This window comes from Mycetomoellerius zeteki, unplaced genomic scaffold (assembly GCF_001594055.1).
Source record: "Mycetomoellerius zeteki isolate Tzet28-1 unplaced genomic scaffold, Tzet1.0 scaffold58, whole genome shotgun sequence".
Taxonomy (NCBI): Eukaryota; Metazoa; Arthropoda; class Insecta; order Hymenoptera; family Formicidae; genus Mycetomoellerius; species Mycetomoellerius zeteki.
The window spans coordinates 1,425,315-1,443,019 of NW_017257588.1; the positions used below are offsets into that span (position 1 = coordinate 1,425,315).

Sequence of the window (17,705 nt, forward strand, 5' to 3'; positions counted from 1 at the left end):
TAATTTCAGTAAATCATTATTATTTTCCTGCTTTTCCTGAAGGTCATTGCGTTTTAAAGTGAAGGAATTTTTTCGCTCTGCATGATTATTTAATAACTATATTTTTATAAAGAAGCTATGTGTTCGCGTGTTATCTCCGATCTATATCCATTCATGGAATGCCAATGTTTCGTGAACGTTGCAGTTTTATGAAACGTTGGCATTCTAAGAATAGATACGCAGATAACACGCGAAACATATAGCTTCTACATAGAAAGTATCCGTAGAGGCCTTACAAAAGTATAATTATGTTTTCATTATTATATATAAAACTTACTACGTTATATTTTAAATGTGAAATTTTTTTTATCTTTTCATCGATCGTAAAAATTATAGAGGAACAAATGAGTGCAAAATGCTAATTTATTTTTTACTATGGCTGGGTTGTTCCATCTTTCGATAAATTTTAGCTGACTATCTTATCTCTTTCTTCTCTGTTCTTACTCTTTTACTCTTTTGTTTATCCAATAGATAAATTATCACATAGTTTATCCGAAGATAGAACAATCAATATATTTATGGAAAGGCGTCTAATCAATTCAAAATACACTTATTTAACTTTTTTACAGATATATTTTTAACAGCAGTTGCAATAATTTTGTTTATGGTATTTATTTTTGAAGCTAATAAAAAAGAATTCTATAAATTAAAAAAAAATTTAGAATTTGTTATTTCGCTACCTGGTGCGTCTATATTTTCATCCTTTGTTAATTCATTACAAATTGCTTGCAATCGTAAAGGTGAATAAAAATGCCTTATATAATTATAATTTCAAAATAAAACATCTATTTAAGTTGAGCTTCATATTGAATCAAAATACTTGTATGAATACATTGTTCGATGTATGTTTGGCATAAATAATTTACAATATTATTTATATCGTTAATTACTTATAATTTACATAAGTTAAACATCACAATTATAATTATTGATTAGGTTCTCGAAATTATTTTTTCAAAAATATTTTACAGTTTTGCATAATAATATTATATGTAATTGTACATCTTTACAGAATTGATCAACTGTATAGATGCAGTTACTAAAAAGTACGGAAACCTTACACGTTTGATCATAGGAACAAATTTATTCGTAATACTTACGAAACCCGAAGATTATAAGGTAAATTTATAAAAAGATAACAGTTAACAACAAAAAATTCATCGATTTAAATATGCAGCTTGTGCTCACGAATGTGAATGGCAACTACAAAAGTTCAGTGACTCAGACATGGGAAGCATTACTTGGTGATGGAATTATCAGAACTTCAGGTCTATTGTATCTAAATATCGTAAATATGATAAATATTCGTTTTCTTTGTTTATTTTTACTATTATACATTTAATTCTGTGTAGTAATAAATAATAATGCTTTAATATGAATTGAAATTAACATTGACTTAATTAATATCGACTTGATATGGTATCTTTTTTACTTATATATGTATCTTAATTCATATTGCATTCGTGTGTTCTATTGATAGGTGCATCTCACAAGCTTCGACGAAAAATAATACATCCTCTTCTGAATATCAAGTATTTATCCGAATATATAACATTTTTCGACAGCTATAGCAATCTTTGTACGGACATTCTAGAAAAAAATGTTGATGGTCCAATGTTTGATCTTAGACCGTATATTGCACAATATGTGTTTAATATATTCTTAGGTGAGAATTAATGAAAATAGTACATTTGATAAAGAACATTTTCATCTATAATTTGATTTATAATAAATTACTTTGATGTAAACTTTTATTATTGTTGATCTATGTTATCATGATTAAATGTGTAAAAATTTGATAAATCTTAATTCCTAGTGACAACGGTGGGTATTCAAGGAATAGCACATAAAGATAGACTCGACATATTACATAAGCAGAAAGAGTATGTAACTTTAATCACACCGTTATCATTGGTATTCAATTCGATAATCTGTAATTGTTCCAGATTGTTTAAAGATGCTTATAGCAAAGTAATAAAACCATGGTTACGCTTAAATTGGATTTTTTCTCTGACTGAGAATAGAAAACAAATATGTATTGCTGAAAGGACTGTGTTAGACTTTATCTACAATGTAAACTTTAAATGTTTTTAAGAACCATTTAATGCGTATTCATATGATGTGCTCGAACTAAAGTTCATGAACGCGCTAAGTGCCAGTACATATTTAATTGCTGAGCTGGAGTGCCTTCAAAATGTTCTTATTAGTAATTATATATAAATTCTAATATTTATTTAGTCCTCTCTTCGTAACATTCTGAACTCAGTTTGCAACATATGAAATAGCTTTTGCATTATAACAATGATCTACGCCTGTGCATATTAAGCCAATTTATGGTCAGCAAATAAATTATTATGATCGGATATTCTCTTTACTAGCTTTCACATAGATTGACTGTGATTTCAATGCTAGCTAAGATTTATGAGATTTTATTTTTACCACTGAAGATGGTTCTAAAATAAGACGTTCCAAAAAAGAAAACGTTCGGAAGTTTTATATTATAATTGACCACATATTGATGTTTAATTATTAATACTATTGAAATTTAAACGCAACTAATTACTGCGTTGACTCTTAATTGTCTGTGAAATTTTTCTTGTCAATTTTATTGTTTTGTTTGTACAAAATTATAAGAGTCTAGTAACTAATTGTTTTTTATCATGTAAGATATTCATTGAACTATATATTGCAAATTCATGAACTTTAACATGAAGCATCTTATTGCTGATATTTCTATGATGTAATGTTTTTATAATAAAACTATTTCATATAGAAATATAATCTACGATAGTCTTCATAATAACATTATTGTATTATATAATAATTTTATTGTTATTAATAGTACTGCCATTTGTGTCTATATTATACATGGTTATATTATTTAATGTAGATATCACCACGAAAGCCAAGAAATTATACTACTTTACAATATAACAATTACAATATGACAATTTTCCAAAAATTAAAGCCTATTTTTAACAATTATTGGGATCGTGTGGAGCATATACGAGCTAATGTTTCAAACAAATCCTGCGATGTGAGCGACGAAAATTTCTTAGATGACATTAGAAATTTTTTTGCTGCTGTAATTTCATTTGTTATATAAAGATTTAAAATTACACGAATATATTTGTATTACAATTAATTTATGTTTTGCAGATTCAGAATACTGTTACGGAAACGACATCCTTTATTATGCTTATGCTGGCAATATATACAGATGTACAAGTCAGTATACAAATTAAAATTATTACAACATACAATAAGTTCATTATATGTACAGAAATATATGGGACGATTACGATAACCGTGGTCCCTCAAAATAATAGTTATTTTTGAAAGTATTTTTAATAAGGAACACGGGAAAAATAGTAAAAAAATTCTATAATCAATATTTAATTTGATAATCATAATTCAATTTTATGATCAATTTGGTAATAACTTTTTAATAAGCCATGATTATCCACTAAAAGATCATGACCCTGAAAGACCTTCAGGTTTTAGGTGGCTTTCACCCTCGACTCTCCCCCCCTCCCCCTCCTGCAAAGGAGCGCATGACTTTTTACGCGAAGCGAAATCCACCCCATTTTTTCCGTTTAATTGTTAGTTATTTTGGAATCTAATGGTTGGAGAATTTTTTTTACTATTTTTTTCGTATTCCTCGCTAGAAATTCTTCTAAAAATCACTTTCATTTTAAGGGGCCAAGGTTATCGTAATCGTGCCAAATATATTTACGGTGGACTGTAAAAAACAACATAAGATAAATTCAAAAATATTTTGTTTTTTTTTATATTCTAGAAAAGTAATTGTTTCATAGTAATCACTTGTTCAACTTATCGTTCGAGTTTATTTTAGAAGTATTATTTAAATAATTATATTATTTTTTAGATATTCATTTGTTATCGTTTTTACATTTTGTTTCCTAGGAAAAACTGCGACAGGAAATATTAGTCACATTCAATAATGATAAAGTTGATGCTCAAAGACTCCTTAGTATGCGATATCTTTATATGGTGTTTCAAGAGACTTTAAGATTATTTCCTATTACGCCTATCATTTCGCGCCAACTTACAGGAGATATAAAACTTGGTATTTTATAGCACTTTTATTGAATTTATGCATGTAAATTAATGGGTTTATATAATATTTTATCAAGTTACAAAAAAAAGCTTTATCAATTTTAGAATCGTGTACTTTGCCAGAGGGATGTTACGTTATGATTCCAACATTTGCTATTCATCGTAACCCTGCGTATTGGTATAAGCCGCTGGAATTTATCCCCGAACGATTTTCATCAACCCGTCATCGTTATACGTATATTCCATTTGGTATGGGCCTTAGGGATTGCTTAGGTAAATATTTTCATATGAGCCATTTATTTTGAAAATGGTATAAATTTAAAATTTTAGAAAATCCTGTTTTGATTGGAAATTAATCTATCATAATGCATTTTAATTTTTATTAAAATTCACGATCTTCATTTTCTTTCATGATACTTTCTAAAATTAGATTAATCTACTTGTCAGTATTCACAGTCGATTTTTATATTTAAGATCGTTTTAAGTACACCTTTAAAATACCATACCCAATTACAGAGAAACCAATCACAGATATTAGCATTACTGACAGTCTTGAAACAAGAATCGGTTATAAATACCGGCCATTGTTTCATCTTTTACAAAATTATTGCTAATAAGTTTAATGCTCATTTTTTATCTTTATACTTCCTATATTTAGGTCAGAAATATGCATTTTTATCCGTGGCGACAATAATCGTAAATCTGTTGCGACGATTTCGATTTGTAACAGTTGGCAACCTAAGTGACGTTAAAACAACAACCGATATCGTATTACGACCTCGACATGTTAAAATATCTATATCTCGTATATGAACTATTAATAACAGCGATTTTTTTACGGCAACTGATAATTTTATTACAACGAATTATTATTTTATTTTTTATATAATGCTTTAAAAGTTGTAATTAAGATACTTTCAATATTAAAATGGTATCGCGCATCAATATACTGTAATAAATTTAATAAAAATAAAAATGTGCATTGCAACAATATCGGCATAATCTTCTGGAATTTTTTACGGAATTTTTCTAGCATCTACCTTCTTAAATTTTAAAATATGACATATAATAACTTTTTGCGTAATTGTAATAAAACATTTTACTAATTTATATGTAGGTATATTGGATATAGAAAAAATGCAATGTTTAATAAATATAAAAAATACATAATGATTTAACAATAAATTATGTATCTAAAAGTAAGCAGCGTTTCATTGCTTGTTATTACACTCATCATAGTTTTTGCTTTCTTTATTTTTAACGCTCGAACATATGTATATTTTTTTCGTTTCAAACGCAAAGATTTTAAGGATTTCGAGCAATGTAAACAAACCTAATTTCAATACTACCTAGTTTTTTTAAAGTGATTATACGAATCCTGTTATCTTTTCTATTTATTTTCTTAAAATTCACAATTTAATAATCGACTGTGTCTTAAAAGCCGTGTGTCTTACATTGCCGGAAGGTTATAATTAGATATATTAATTTTTATATTATTGTATTAAAAATTTCAATATAGATTTTAGTGTTAAAATAGCAGATATTATGTATTTTAATAGATTCAATAAAGGTACAAGATTTATATTTAATATTGCAAGAATCTTAGGAACGAAATAATTTATCTATCTGTATCGTATCGATATAAAAAAATCAATTTTCGTAGCAAATGAATTTTCGATGGGGATACAAAATGAGAGAACTATACAAAGATACAATTGCTATATCGCGTTTCAGAATAGATGAAACCTTAGAATTGACCGCGGTAGTGTATGGAGGTATAGTATTGTTTGTCGTTTTTGAATGGTCAATCCGTTATCTTTATAGTATAACAGTGAATAATTTATTAAACGACTTTGTATTTAATTATTAATATTAAGTATAAATAGTGTCACACGTGTATATATAAAAATGGAAGATATTTAAGTATATCATAACAAATAACTAATCATAAACAAAAATAGCCATGGCCAAATAATACAACTACGGTTTTACGCTCGATTTTAGTCAATCCAAATCAATAGAATTGTGTAAACTAAAAAATCCTGATTTATTAATTAGTTGCGGAAACGTTAAAAACATCATTTGCCTTGATAATTTGCACTTGACGTGTGCGATAAACAATGAGTACATATCCATATTTGTTGTTATAATTCAATTACTACGTCACGATCATCGTAATCTGTATTTATTGAATTAATTGAATTTGTAATTAATTGATCAGTCTTGCAATTTTTATAACATGCAATACAATTGTATAACCATTTTTTAAATCACCATTTTGTTTTTGTGATTCAATTGAAAAATGCTATATAATATAAATTTAAAAATAAAAAATTTACAACAATTTTTCATTATTTAGATTTGAAAGCACGTCAAATCTATCATATTGTGTGTGTCCAGAGTATATTTCTCACAGACAAATAAAATTATCAAATTATTTTTTTTATTTAAATTATATTTAAATAAGGAAAAGTATTATTTTCCAATTAATAAGTAATTAATCGAAACTGAGTTAAAAGTGTATTTATAAGATGCTGACTTTATGATAAAATAAATTATACAAAGAAATCAATAAGTCTAATTTCTCTTATTAATGTTGATAATATTAATAATAATTACACTTAAATTTTTTTTCTTCGAATATATTACAATTAATAAAACGACCCACAGAAAACAAAATTAATTACAAACTACCATTAATATTGAATTGTGTATTCATTTTTATTTTAAGAATAAGATTTATTCTAAAAAAATAAGTTTAGTCTAAAAATAAAATTTTTACTTTAATTTTCACTTAATAAATGAAGATAATCATATATCTATTTTATATGGACGAATATTTTACAACTTATGCGATTAAGTCAAATTTTAATCTTAACTTCATTTTGTGTATTAGCTTAAAGAAGTCAATGCAATTGATTTAATAAACTTTTCGTGTCTATGTCTTCGATTGAAGATGGCAGCACTTTTTAGGATAGTTGAACAATGTTTGGTATGTGTTAATTGTAACTTTAAGTGTAATTACTTAAGAATAATTAACTTGCAATTAGTTATTTAATCATATATAAATTTTGATCAATATAATATGAAATTATACTATAAATTATAATTTTTTATAACTTTATATTTTCATACGGATAGTCAACAAACTAACAATTTTTTACTGAAAAGATTGATGCTCAAAATCTTAATCTAATGAACTAAAATAAAATATAAATTTATTTTAATTGCAATTTATATTAGTAAACATTCATTTAATTTTGATCTCTCTCTCTCTTTGAGCATAGGTACTTGATTCTTGACATTCAAGATTTACCCCAGATCGATAAGCTCTTGTTCGGTCGGACATTCTGTGCCTTTACCAACTATAGGAAAACTTAAATATAAAACCTTATATTTAAGTTTTTCTATAGTTGGTAAAGGCACAGAATGTCCGACTGAACAAAAGCTTATCGATCTGGGGTAAATCTTGAATGTCAAGAATCAAGTATGCTCAAAGAGAGAGAGAGATCAAAATTAAAATATAATCCTTTAATTATTTAAAACACGTTTAATTTTTAATGTTCGTTATTTTATTGTTATATAATATTATTATTTAGCATTTATTGCTTAATATGAATACATCTATATATATTGTTAACGTATTGTTTCTAAAGATAAAAAATCATTTATGTTTCCTAATATTTCATTTGTTGATAATTTAATAATATATGAATCTTTATAATTCCTCTTACGATCATAAATATACACCTACAGCAGAATCCATTCTTAGGTAACAATTTGAATGTTACTTAAATATTATTCTTTAAGACAAAATATTGTCTTGTTATAAATAAAAAGTTGTTGTTTAGTCATGAATCTCTTTTGTTAAAAATAGAAGCGAGAAAATCAATAGTAAAATAAAAGTTTCAACAAATTTTGTTGATTCTTTGTACAAGTTTTTCATTATTGTTAAAAAACTCTTTAGATTTTGTATTAAAATGAATAATTATGTTATCAAATTTTATCGTAATAAATATTAATAAATCATACTTCTTTACATTTAATTTCTATTTTTACTGCTATTAAGTGACAGAACTTAGTTTTGCTTTTAGTTTAAAATTTAACTAACATGTTAAAAATTAATCAAACAGAATAATAGCATCTGAATGCGTTAATTGTGAGAAAGTTCATGCACAACTAACAAAGTTTCACCAGATTACCGATAATCTATTTCCAACTTCATTAATCTCGCAATAGCGACGAACTTATTACAGTTTAGTGTTTAGTTAATATCTGGATAACATGTACTTTCTCATTTATGAATAATTACTATTAAAAATCTATTAAATACCTTTTCGGTACATATTTGCTTTCTTTTTGCAATGCTTTTTAAATGCTTTTTCCATTGCTTATAACTTTTTATTAATAAGAATACATACATTTGCTTGATACTGTTACGTTTCTTATTGTCTGGTGTTTCGATTGAAAAAAAATTTACAATATGTTTTTTTTTAATGCAAGCAATTTAATTGAATTGAGTTGGGTTTGCTATAACTTTGTAGTATAACGTTTAAAAGTTAATATTTCTCATGACAACAGATATGTGAAAAATTAAAACATTGTATAAAATACATAAAAGGAGAAGTAATTGAAAGTCTCCGGGAAAAAAATGTTTCATATATAATTATATACAATTATATATAATTATATGTAAAATATGTCCATATATATAACATTTTTCCTGGGTCTTTACTTAGCTATATTTTTTAATATTATATGTTCTTTAATATTATACATTTATATTAAAATAGTGTCGTTAAAGTCTATCACATATCGCGTAATTCAACTAATAATATTTTGACACATTTTTTCCAAATGTGAAGAATATGAAGATTAGAGAGGTTAGATGTAATCTGCAAAAATTTTTCCTGAAAAAACACACGAAGAGAATTTTAAACTAGCCAACAGCCCGTCTAATTTCTTGAATAAATCGAGAAATAAAGCGTCACGCCCAGCGAATAAAAATTCAAATTTGCCTACTTTATCTGATTACTTATTTCCTTATCCCATTAGAAAAATCGCTACGAATGGACCGAGTTAAAGGAATGTAAAGTGGAATCTTATAACGGAAGCGAGTCTGCATAATGAGAAATAAAAAGCTTCTAGCTGGTGCGAAGAAGCGTCAAGAAATCTGATTTGTCCTCTCTCTTCCTCTGAACAGAATTGTAAAACAATTTCGAATACATCGTGCATTGACCAGTTGCAATTTTGTTTTTTTTTTCGCCCAATCAATGCAGCCGAATCTTCTTCGACAACTGGACAACGGCCAGATCTTGATTTCGCTTCGAGGAGTACGATGAATGTTGCCTCGATTTTACACACCGCAAATTTGCCAAAGCTGTTACTTACGATAAAGCAAAAACTGCCGGATTGCTGCCAAAGTGATCAACAGTAAATTTATAAAAAAAAGTCGCGAATGACTGAATCCCGTACAAGTAACGTATACGATAAAGTGATAATCCTTTCTCGTTTGACGACGCGATAAATTTTCACATGAAATTTAAGGTTTGTCAAGAGCTACGTCGTCGAGCTTGAAGTACGTGGTTCTAGACCGAGCTAGTACCTCGAGTCCTCGGAAACAGCCTTGGTATAATAAGAAACTCGAGGCTGAGTAATGTCCAGTTATATTTCTTGGACTTCACGACGGAGCCGAAACTCTTTTAACCTATCTCTCTTCTCTTCTCGACTTTCTTCCTTTTTCTCATGGGGCAACTCGAGTGTTTCGGAGTGGTCTTATGATAGTTGATGGATTGTTAAATCTTCAGTTTATAAGTAATTGTGAATTAAATTAGGGTTACTGAACTTTATATTACTTATTTAAACTTTGTGATTTTTTTAAATTCTTGTTGAATCCAAAATTGAAGATTAATGGTCGGGTTTAAAAGAGGAAATATTTTTGAACATTAAAAAAAACAATATATTTTCAAATATTTACATGAATACAGTGAAGATTAAAAAAAAAGTAGCATTTCGGTCATATTAGGTACACATTTACTTGTCAAATTGGTCACATCGGTTGTACCATGCAAAGAGTTTCTTCTCTTTTAATCTCATACGTTATAAACAAAACGTTGTAAAAATATAAACGAAATATAGTATTGTAAAATATAAATATAGATGCTGCGATAAAATGAACTCCAAAATAATAACCATCCTTGATAGTTATAGAAAGCAATTATTTACCTACGAAATATTACATCACGACCACAGCGTTTTGCTCTACTGACAATGACAGAATGAACAAATTGAGCAATAAATTGATGAAATCGAGTCAGATCATGGACAGTCTGCACTTCTTAATGCTATCTATTAAATTTATCGTGTAATTATAAACGACGGAGTAAGACATATTGGTTATTAAGTCATATAGGATTTGGTTGTTTTATTTAATCTTACAGGAAAGTTAGTTTTAATAGTATCAATAATGTAACGATTTTTGAATATTTAAAAAGAAAAATCCTTTTATACATAGATATTTATTTAGTTATTAAAAAGAGACTTAATCTACTTCAAGATATCTCTACAACTTCTTTTTTCTGTTAATTTATGAAAATTTTAAAAATTTAACACTGGTTAATTAAAATTAACTTATATTATCTTTCTTAAAAATTTTAAATTGAAATATAATCTTGTTTTTTTTAGAAATAAAATAAAAAAATATGTGTCGAGACTTATTAAAATGAAATGTAAACTCTGACTCTAGTTTCGACTAATTTTAAAATACTAGTTCTAATTAGTTTTAAAAGCTGCTCTACGCTATCTTTTCATATATATAATCTCTAATATTTGCATATTCAAGTAAAGAAATAATAATTCGTTGCGTATGTATGGCATGTATTCATAAATATGTGTATATATATATATATATATTGTATATGAAAAAAAGATACAGAGAATCGTCGGTATCTGATTCTAAGCAAAATTGAATGAAGAAAGTATATAGAAGTATATAGAGGTATTTTCCATGGAATATATGCGTTACATTACGATATTGCGACATATCGAAGAAGAGATATCACGCGCGGCACGCCCCAGACCATCGCATGACGGAAGATACCCGAATATCGGCCTCCAGAGTCCTCATTTTATAAATGTACGATTGCGTAAAATCCGAAGCTTTCCCTCCGTATTTCAGTCCCTCCGAGAATGTACTGCGATTGGAAAAATCCATGAAATTTGTTTATCCTCAAATTGTACACGCGAAAATAGCAGCACGCATGTACGTGAATTAATTAAACAACGCATACGACTCTTTGTATTTGTGTAAACCTATAATTAATTGACATTTAACATCCCGTTTCAATATCGATAGATTCTCGGTGTGTTTACGGCAGTAGTGATAACATTAATTTTGTCTGTTTAAAGTATTTATGTATATACATATGTGTGTATATATAATATATATATATATATATATATATATAGAGAGAGAGAGAGAGAGAGAGAGAGAATCATTTTGCTGAAGCTAAAAATTTAGCTAGATACAGATATGAAAATAATTTTGTTGGATTGTTAAAATAACTTTATAGGAATTTCAAACATGATGAGCAATGCTGCAAAGTGTTTTGACATTCTAGCAACCAATTTAAATGTCCTAGATAAATTATTTTGATGTTCTATCAAAACTTTTAGATTTGTTTCTGGCTAAAATTTTAGATACTTCAATAAAATCGTTCTTTCTGTTTATCCCCTCTAGGCAAAACAATTCCTTTAATTCTTACTTAATTGTTTTTTACTCTGGATTCCTATCGTTATTGAGTGATAACTGCCCTATATAAGCTTAAAATGATGGTATTATCTACTATCGATACGTCAATTTTACATACAAGGAAATAAATCATTCTTAATTAGTGTAATATAAATTTTTATACGTTTTACAATTTTAATGATAAAATATTTATAATCTAGATTTTCATAAACACAAATAACCTAATTAACTTAAGAAGAAAGAAATAATAATACAGTATGCGCCAAAAAAAAATGCGACTCTTACAACTAACACTTCAGTTGTTCGGTTTAGTTAAATAAAGTGAGTAGACGGGGGTAAATTTGATTATAATACAAATATTTTATCCTTCTACCAAATATTTATTCGATATGATTTCCTTTAATTGCAATCACTGCGTTACTGTGTCACACTCAACAAACATAATAGTGACTAAAAGAGAGTCGCATTTTTTTTTGGCGCATACTGTAAGTACATTATGAAATTCAATTTTGAAATGATATGGGATACGTAATCCAATTATGTGTATGTGTGTATGTGTATCCCTTCATAATACTTAAATAAAATATAATAACACAAAACTTTAAAAATAGGAATCACTTATCACGTTCTCTGTATACGTAATATATATTGATTATCAAAAGGTTCAAACTACATAATCAAAATACATTATATACAGACAAAAATTTTAGAAGCTTGTTTCCGCTTGTCCTTTCAACCTATCAGATTGAATCTTCTAATTACCATCGAAGGCATAGCTTAGCGCTCAATGACCTCGCTTATTTGTACGCAAACGCATCGATAGCATTCTAGGGTTAAATCATCCGCAATGCGCTGATCTATTGTTAATCTCCTTTGTTGTGTTTAATTCAGGAATGTCAGGCCTAATTTTCCTCTTTGTCTCGATATCCTTTCATGGCCATATTAATTCGCAGCCAAGCGACGTTTTAATAGAACCGCAATACTCTTTGCATTTTCGAGGCTTCCTACGTAAACCGCGACGCGTACAGTCGTGCTGTAATTCAACCAAAGTTCCCTAATTAATCAGGTCCCAATTAGTTCGTGTAACGAAGGTCCGACGGTTATAGCGTTGGAGGAACACAGTACCCGAGCGAGTGCACGAAGCAAAGAAAGGAAAGAGAAACGTAGGAGTAGAACAGAGAGTCACGTCGAAGTCAATCGGCGCAAACGGGTTGCCCGATTTCCCTCGAAATTACGTTCTGTGTCCCAATTCCACACGTACGCGAAAGTGACGATGACGAACAAGAAGAGTTACCTCCTTGTATCGTCTTCCAATATCCTTTTGCCAATTGACAAATACGGTTGCAAACGGATCACATTCAATCGTTATGCAAATATTGCACGTTGATATCGGTACGTGTGAAAAATTCGCTCGGTTTTCGATTGCTCTTCGCAAAAAAAAAAAAAAAAAAGAGAACAGTTGTAAGTGAGAAACGAAATGTCTCTCATATGTTATTGTCGTATGTCATCCTGTTTATTCCGCGCACCTTACAATCACGAATCGAACCAACCTGCAACGATTTATATAAGTCAAAATTTTTAACTGCTGTGCTTGTCAGCGAACGTTACGTGGAAACATTGCTTCGTGACATTTTCCAGCCACCAGACCGGTCATGAGAAATAGCACGGATGCAGCAGAAAATGTTACAGTTGTTACAAAACTTATAGCTTTATCATTTTATTGTTACACCCGCGCGCGAGAGGTCGTTTCAAATAGACAAGCGTAATAGGTGAATCAAAAAATTGTATGAAAGAGAAACAGCTCTGGTATTTCGCGTCTTTCCATTTATGAGACTTCATCTTCTTAAAGTTAAATCGCGAAGTCTTGAATTTTGAGGATGCACTTCGAGTAAGTTCGGGCATATTCTACATGTCTGATAATTTGTATGCGTCGGAATACACCAAGTCGTGCGGATAGGATAAGGCAGATGGACCAACTACAGCGCGTATCCATCCATATACACATATATATACACACACACAGATATATAGACATACATACATACGCACACTCTCATATATATCCAATACCATTGGGGTGCTATATTGAAAATCTCACCTAACTTGACATACCTCCGCACTTTGTATGTTCTTTTCTATTGTAGTGCGCGAATGCAGTTCCTACGGCTTCGAATAATTTCTAAAAACGTCTGCTGGATTCCGAAATATATATATATAATTCTCCGAAATATTTTCTTTCAAATCCAGCGTATTTGAAGAATGATTGATTTCTATAATTTCGCATATTCGTGTATGTGTGTGTGTGTGTGTGTATTTGCATAAAAATGATTGCTCAACAATTCTATTTTTGGATGCTTATCGACAATCGTCTTTGTTGCGTCTCTGTTATCTGCTCCTACGCGATTTACCGTGGGACATATACGGAATTATTTTCGGTTTCACGATATTGCACGATATGCCCTTCTATTTTTCCTTCGAGACAGGATGGAACGAAATCTTATTCGATAACGATTTTTCTGCCAGTCACACTCAACCTTGTTTTATCAAAGCTCTTCCTTTTGACAAGAATGAACTATCGAGAAATGATTATTATCCCGACGTATAATGATATTATTATCTTTTTATTAAAGTCTCATTTTAATAACAACGTTCCTTTTGCTTGGAAAGGTTCAAAGATTCTCAGAGAATATTTGAATCAATTTCTATTTATAACGCTATTTTGCAATAAAATGATATATTTCAAAATAACTTCTCCATTTATAGTTAATTGCAATTACATATATAAAGTACATTTATCTGCATTTGTGCCCACGCGGTATTCTTTAATTACATATTTATTAAAAGATAACAATGTACTCTATTAACACGTAGATTTATTACATGAAATTTTGTTAAATGAATAATTTCCAATCTTGCATCATATTTTTTTTATCTACCGGAAATAAAATACTTGGACTGATAACAACCTTTATTTAAAAGCTCGAGCACGGAAGTTCGATAGAAGTCAGAACTTTCTTATCGAGATAAAATTTATTCAATCTCGAGAGCACTCGAAGAGTTATCGATCCGTCGCATTCATCGGGTAGCAATTGTTTATTTTGCTAGCTGGGAAGAAGTGGTGGTTGAAGCAAGATCTCGAAAGTTAACCAGCTGCTTTAGTTGATGGATAAAATTTTCCATAAAATTTCAATAGCATGCAGAAAAGTTCGTAACTATAAAATAATTGAATTGAATAAAGCCTCTATTTCGATTTATCAAAATCTGTCGCTTACATTCAATGATGATTTTTTTAACATTTTGAAAAAACCAAAACTTCTGTAAGTTTGGAAATCTTTGTATACATGATTGAAAACATCAACTCCAATAAAGAAGAAATTATACGTAGAGATAAGATTAGAATAAATATTTGAAGGAATACATATTTGAAACTTACTAAATTAATAAAAAAACGTTTCAAACTTATTCGTAAGTTAAGTGTCTTGCAGTTCTATAGAGAAGGTGGTATTATGGCCAATGTACATATTATTGCCTCCCTTAATATCTCCGTTATTATATAGCGAATCCTAATGATTACTTACGGAATTATTAGTTCAGTAGCTCGTTACACCATGACACTAATATTATCAATACTCAATAACCAGCACTTATCATAACGCATTTTTATTTTCAAGTATTTCGAAACGTTTCTGAAGTACACTTTAGCATTTAATTACACTTACTTCCTTATTTTTCTTAAATTTGAACGTATTATCACATGAATGTGTGTATTTTTGAGTGTATTATTTGCTATTTAACATTTAATTTGACTGTATATATTTTGAGTTATGCAAATTTAAACAATACCATGGCATTTTACTAACTGGCCCTCTATGGATATTGATTATTCACAATCTCTTTTTTGAGATTTTCATATCAAAATAATTATTTGTATAGCTCTACAGTTAATCTATAGTTTATATTACGTGTACTACTTTTAGTACTGAGATTTTTAGTCCTGAGAAGCTTATATGCAGAAGTTATGTGAATGTATATACATTCATTTGCATATATTTTAAAATGTTTTACTTTTTTGTTAATTTTGTAACCAAATACTGTTTTCCAAACAAAACTAATATTTTAAGGCTATTTCTATGAAAGGCTACATTACCACCCATTTTTTTCTTTGAATCATTATGCAATATCGCCACATTTTTATTAATAGTATTCTAAGTAATAAATATTTCGTAACTTTGAGTCCAGAATCGATTCAATAACATTTTAACGAATGTAATTGTCAAATTTTAAAGTTAAATATTGATTATTAACAAAGTTATTAAATAAAATGTAACTAGGATGCCATAATATCACCTTCTTCTCTATGTAAAGTTTGCGTGTGATATTGTTTTAATTATTTATGGAATGTTATGAATATAATTGAAACTGTAGAGAACTTTAACAATTTTAGCGAACCCATTGCAGGATGCGTTTATCTCATTATTTAATTGCTTCTATGGAAGTTTCACGCGCATGTTACGTCGTAACAGTGACTGCTTGAGATTGCTTACATTCTGAGGCAGCTTTACTCTACGTAATGTTCACTTCAGATTCATTACTTTTCCAGCCAATCCGATCTCAACACTGCTTCAATAACGTAGAATTTAAAACTTTGGAATCGACTCAAACCATAAATTTATCGATGCAGCGCTTTAGTTCGATTCACACGATTAAGTTCTCTTGGATCTTCAATATATCCGGAATGATGTAAATGAACAAGTACATATTCGCCACTTTTCTCGCTTGTTAAAATATAAATTTTATAACGCACATATTTTTGCTCTCGCACAATTATCGTCTAAACTAATAATATATAAATCCATTACCCTTCTTTCTCCGCTGGATCAAGGTTTATAAATGTATGTTTATCCGTTCGTAAAATATAGCAATTGACAATTATTATTTCAAAATATTCCATTAAATTACTGTTGTAAACAATTTCGATTATACAAATATAAAGTTAAAATCATGATAATATGAAAAACATTATTTTCAAGTATTCTCACACAAATATAGCTAGAACAAAAAGTTAGATGCAATATTAAGGTAGAAGAACGCGCGAGAATAGCCGCAGAACGTTCATTGTGAACCAAGTTAAAAACGGCAAAATGAAATTTCTACATTATTTCACACCGTAACTTTTATCAGAGAGTTTAAAGCTCGTTCTCGGCAAAGCTTTACGAATTCCTTGCGATATGAATCAGGAGTGCAGTAAGAAATTCTTATAACGGTATTGAATCGTTTTCGTCGATATCCGGATCCGTAATTTATTAATCATTGATCCTTTCAACATTTTAAGTGCGACTGAATGATATTTACTTTAAAATACTTTCAATTTCAGTTGAAGTCTCTCACGCTTGCATTTTCTCGTGTTCCTCGTCGATGATGCGCGATATAAAAACTTGTGTTCAACTTACCGGAAATTTATAGGCGCCAAGCTTATCTCACAAAGAACGATCCCGTCGTCGTCGCTTCACTAGAAATCCCAACCCGTTTTCTCATCCCTTATTCACCTGCGGTCGAGCGTACTCTTTCTCGGGGGTTGAGGCGTGTATAGCCACGAGGGGGTAGTTCCCCGGAATATCGCACGAACGACCATGGCACCTAGAAAAGCAGGGGAAGCGGGCACGCTTATTACGTGCGTTGGAAGCAAATGAGAAGCTATCGCTGCACCTCCAAATCGGATTCTCATTAAAGTCCTGGTTTCAGCGGAAATCGCGTTTTATTGGATCTTTGATTGACGAGATTACTGCTGAAACGCAAGCATCGATACCAAACGCGGTCTAATCGCCCAATCACAATG

At 29.3% G+C, this 17,705-nt stretch overlaps 1 protein-coding gene across 1 annotated transcript; it reads left to right on the forward strand.

Moving 5' to 3' along the window:
• Positions 1-643: 643 nt before the first annotated feature.
• Positions 644-4,977, forward strand: LOC108728087 (cytochrome P450 4C1). The gene is made up of 11 exons (XM_018456444.1): positions 644-779; positions 1,052-1,158; positions 1,217-1,307; positions 1,520-1,705; positions 1,856-1,922; positions 1,986-2,112; positions 2,930-3,124; positions 3,199-3,267; positions 3,967-4,129; positions 4,225-4,392; positions 4,778-4,977. The coding sequence occupies exons 1-11, from the start codon at positions 644-646 to the stop codon at positions 4,930-4,932; spliced, it is 1,464 nt and encodes a 487-aa protein (XP_018311946.1). The 3' UTR covers positions 4,933-4,977.
• The last annotated feature ends 12,728 nt before the right edge of the window (positions 4,978-17,705 follow it).

Coding starts and splice junctions, on each gene's coding strand:
- LOC108728087 (XM_018456444.1), top strand. CDS start 644: ATGGTATTTATTTTTGAAGCTAATAAAAAAGAATTCTATAAATTAAAA. Junction 780..1,051: donor AATTGCTTGCAATCGTAAAG/GTGAATAAAAAT, acceptor ACATCTTTACAG/AATTGATCAACTGTATAGAT. Junction 4,393..4,777: donor GGGCCTTAGGGATTGCTTAG/GTAAATATTTTC, acceptor TCCTATATTTAG/GTCAGAAATATGCATTTTTA.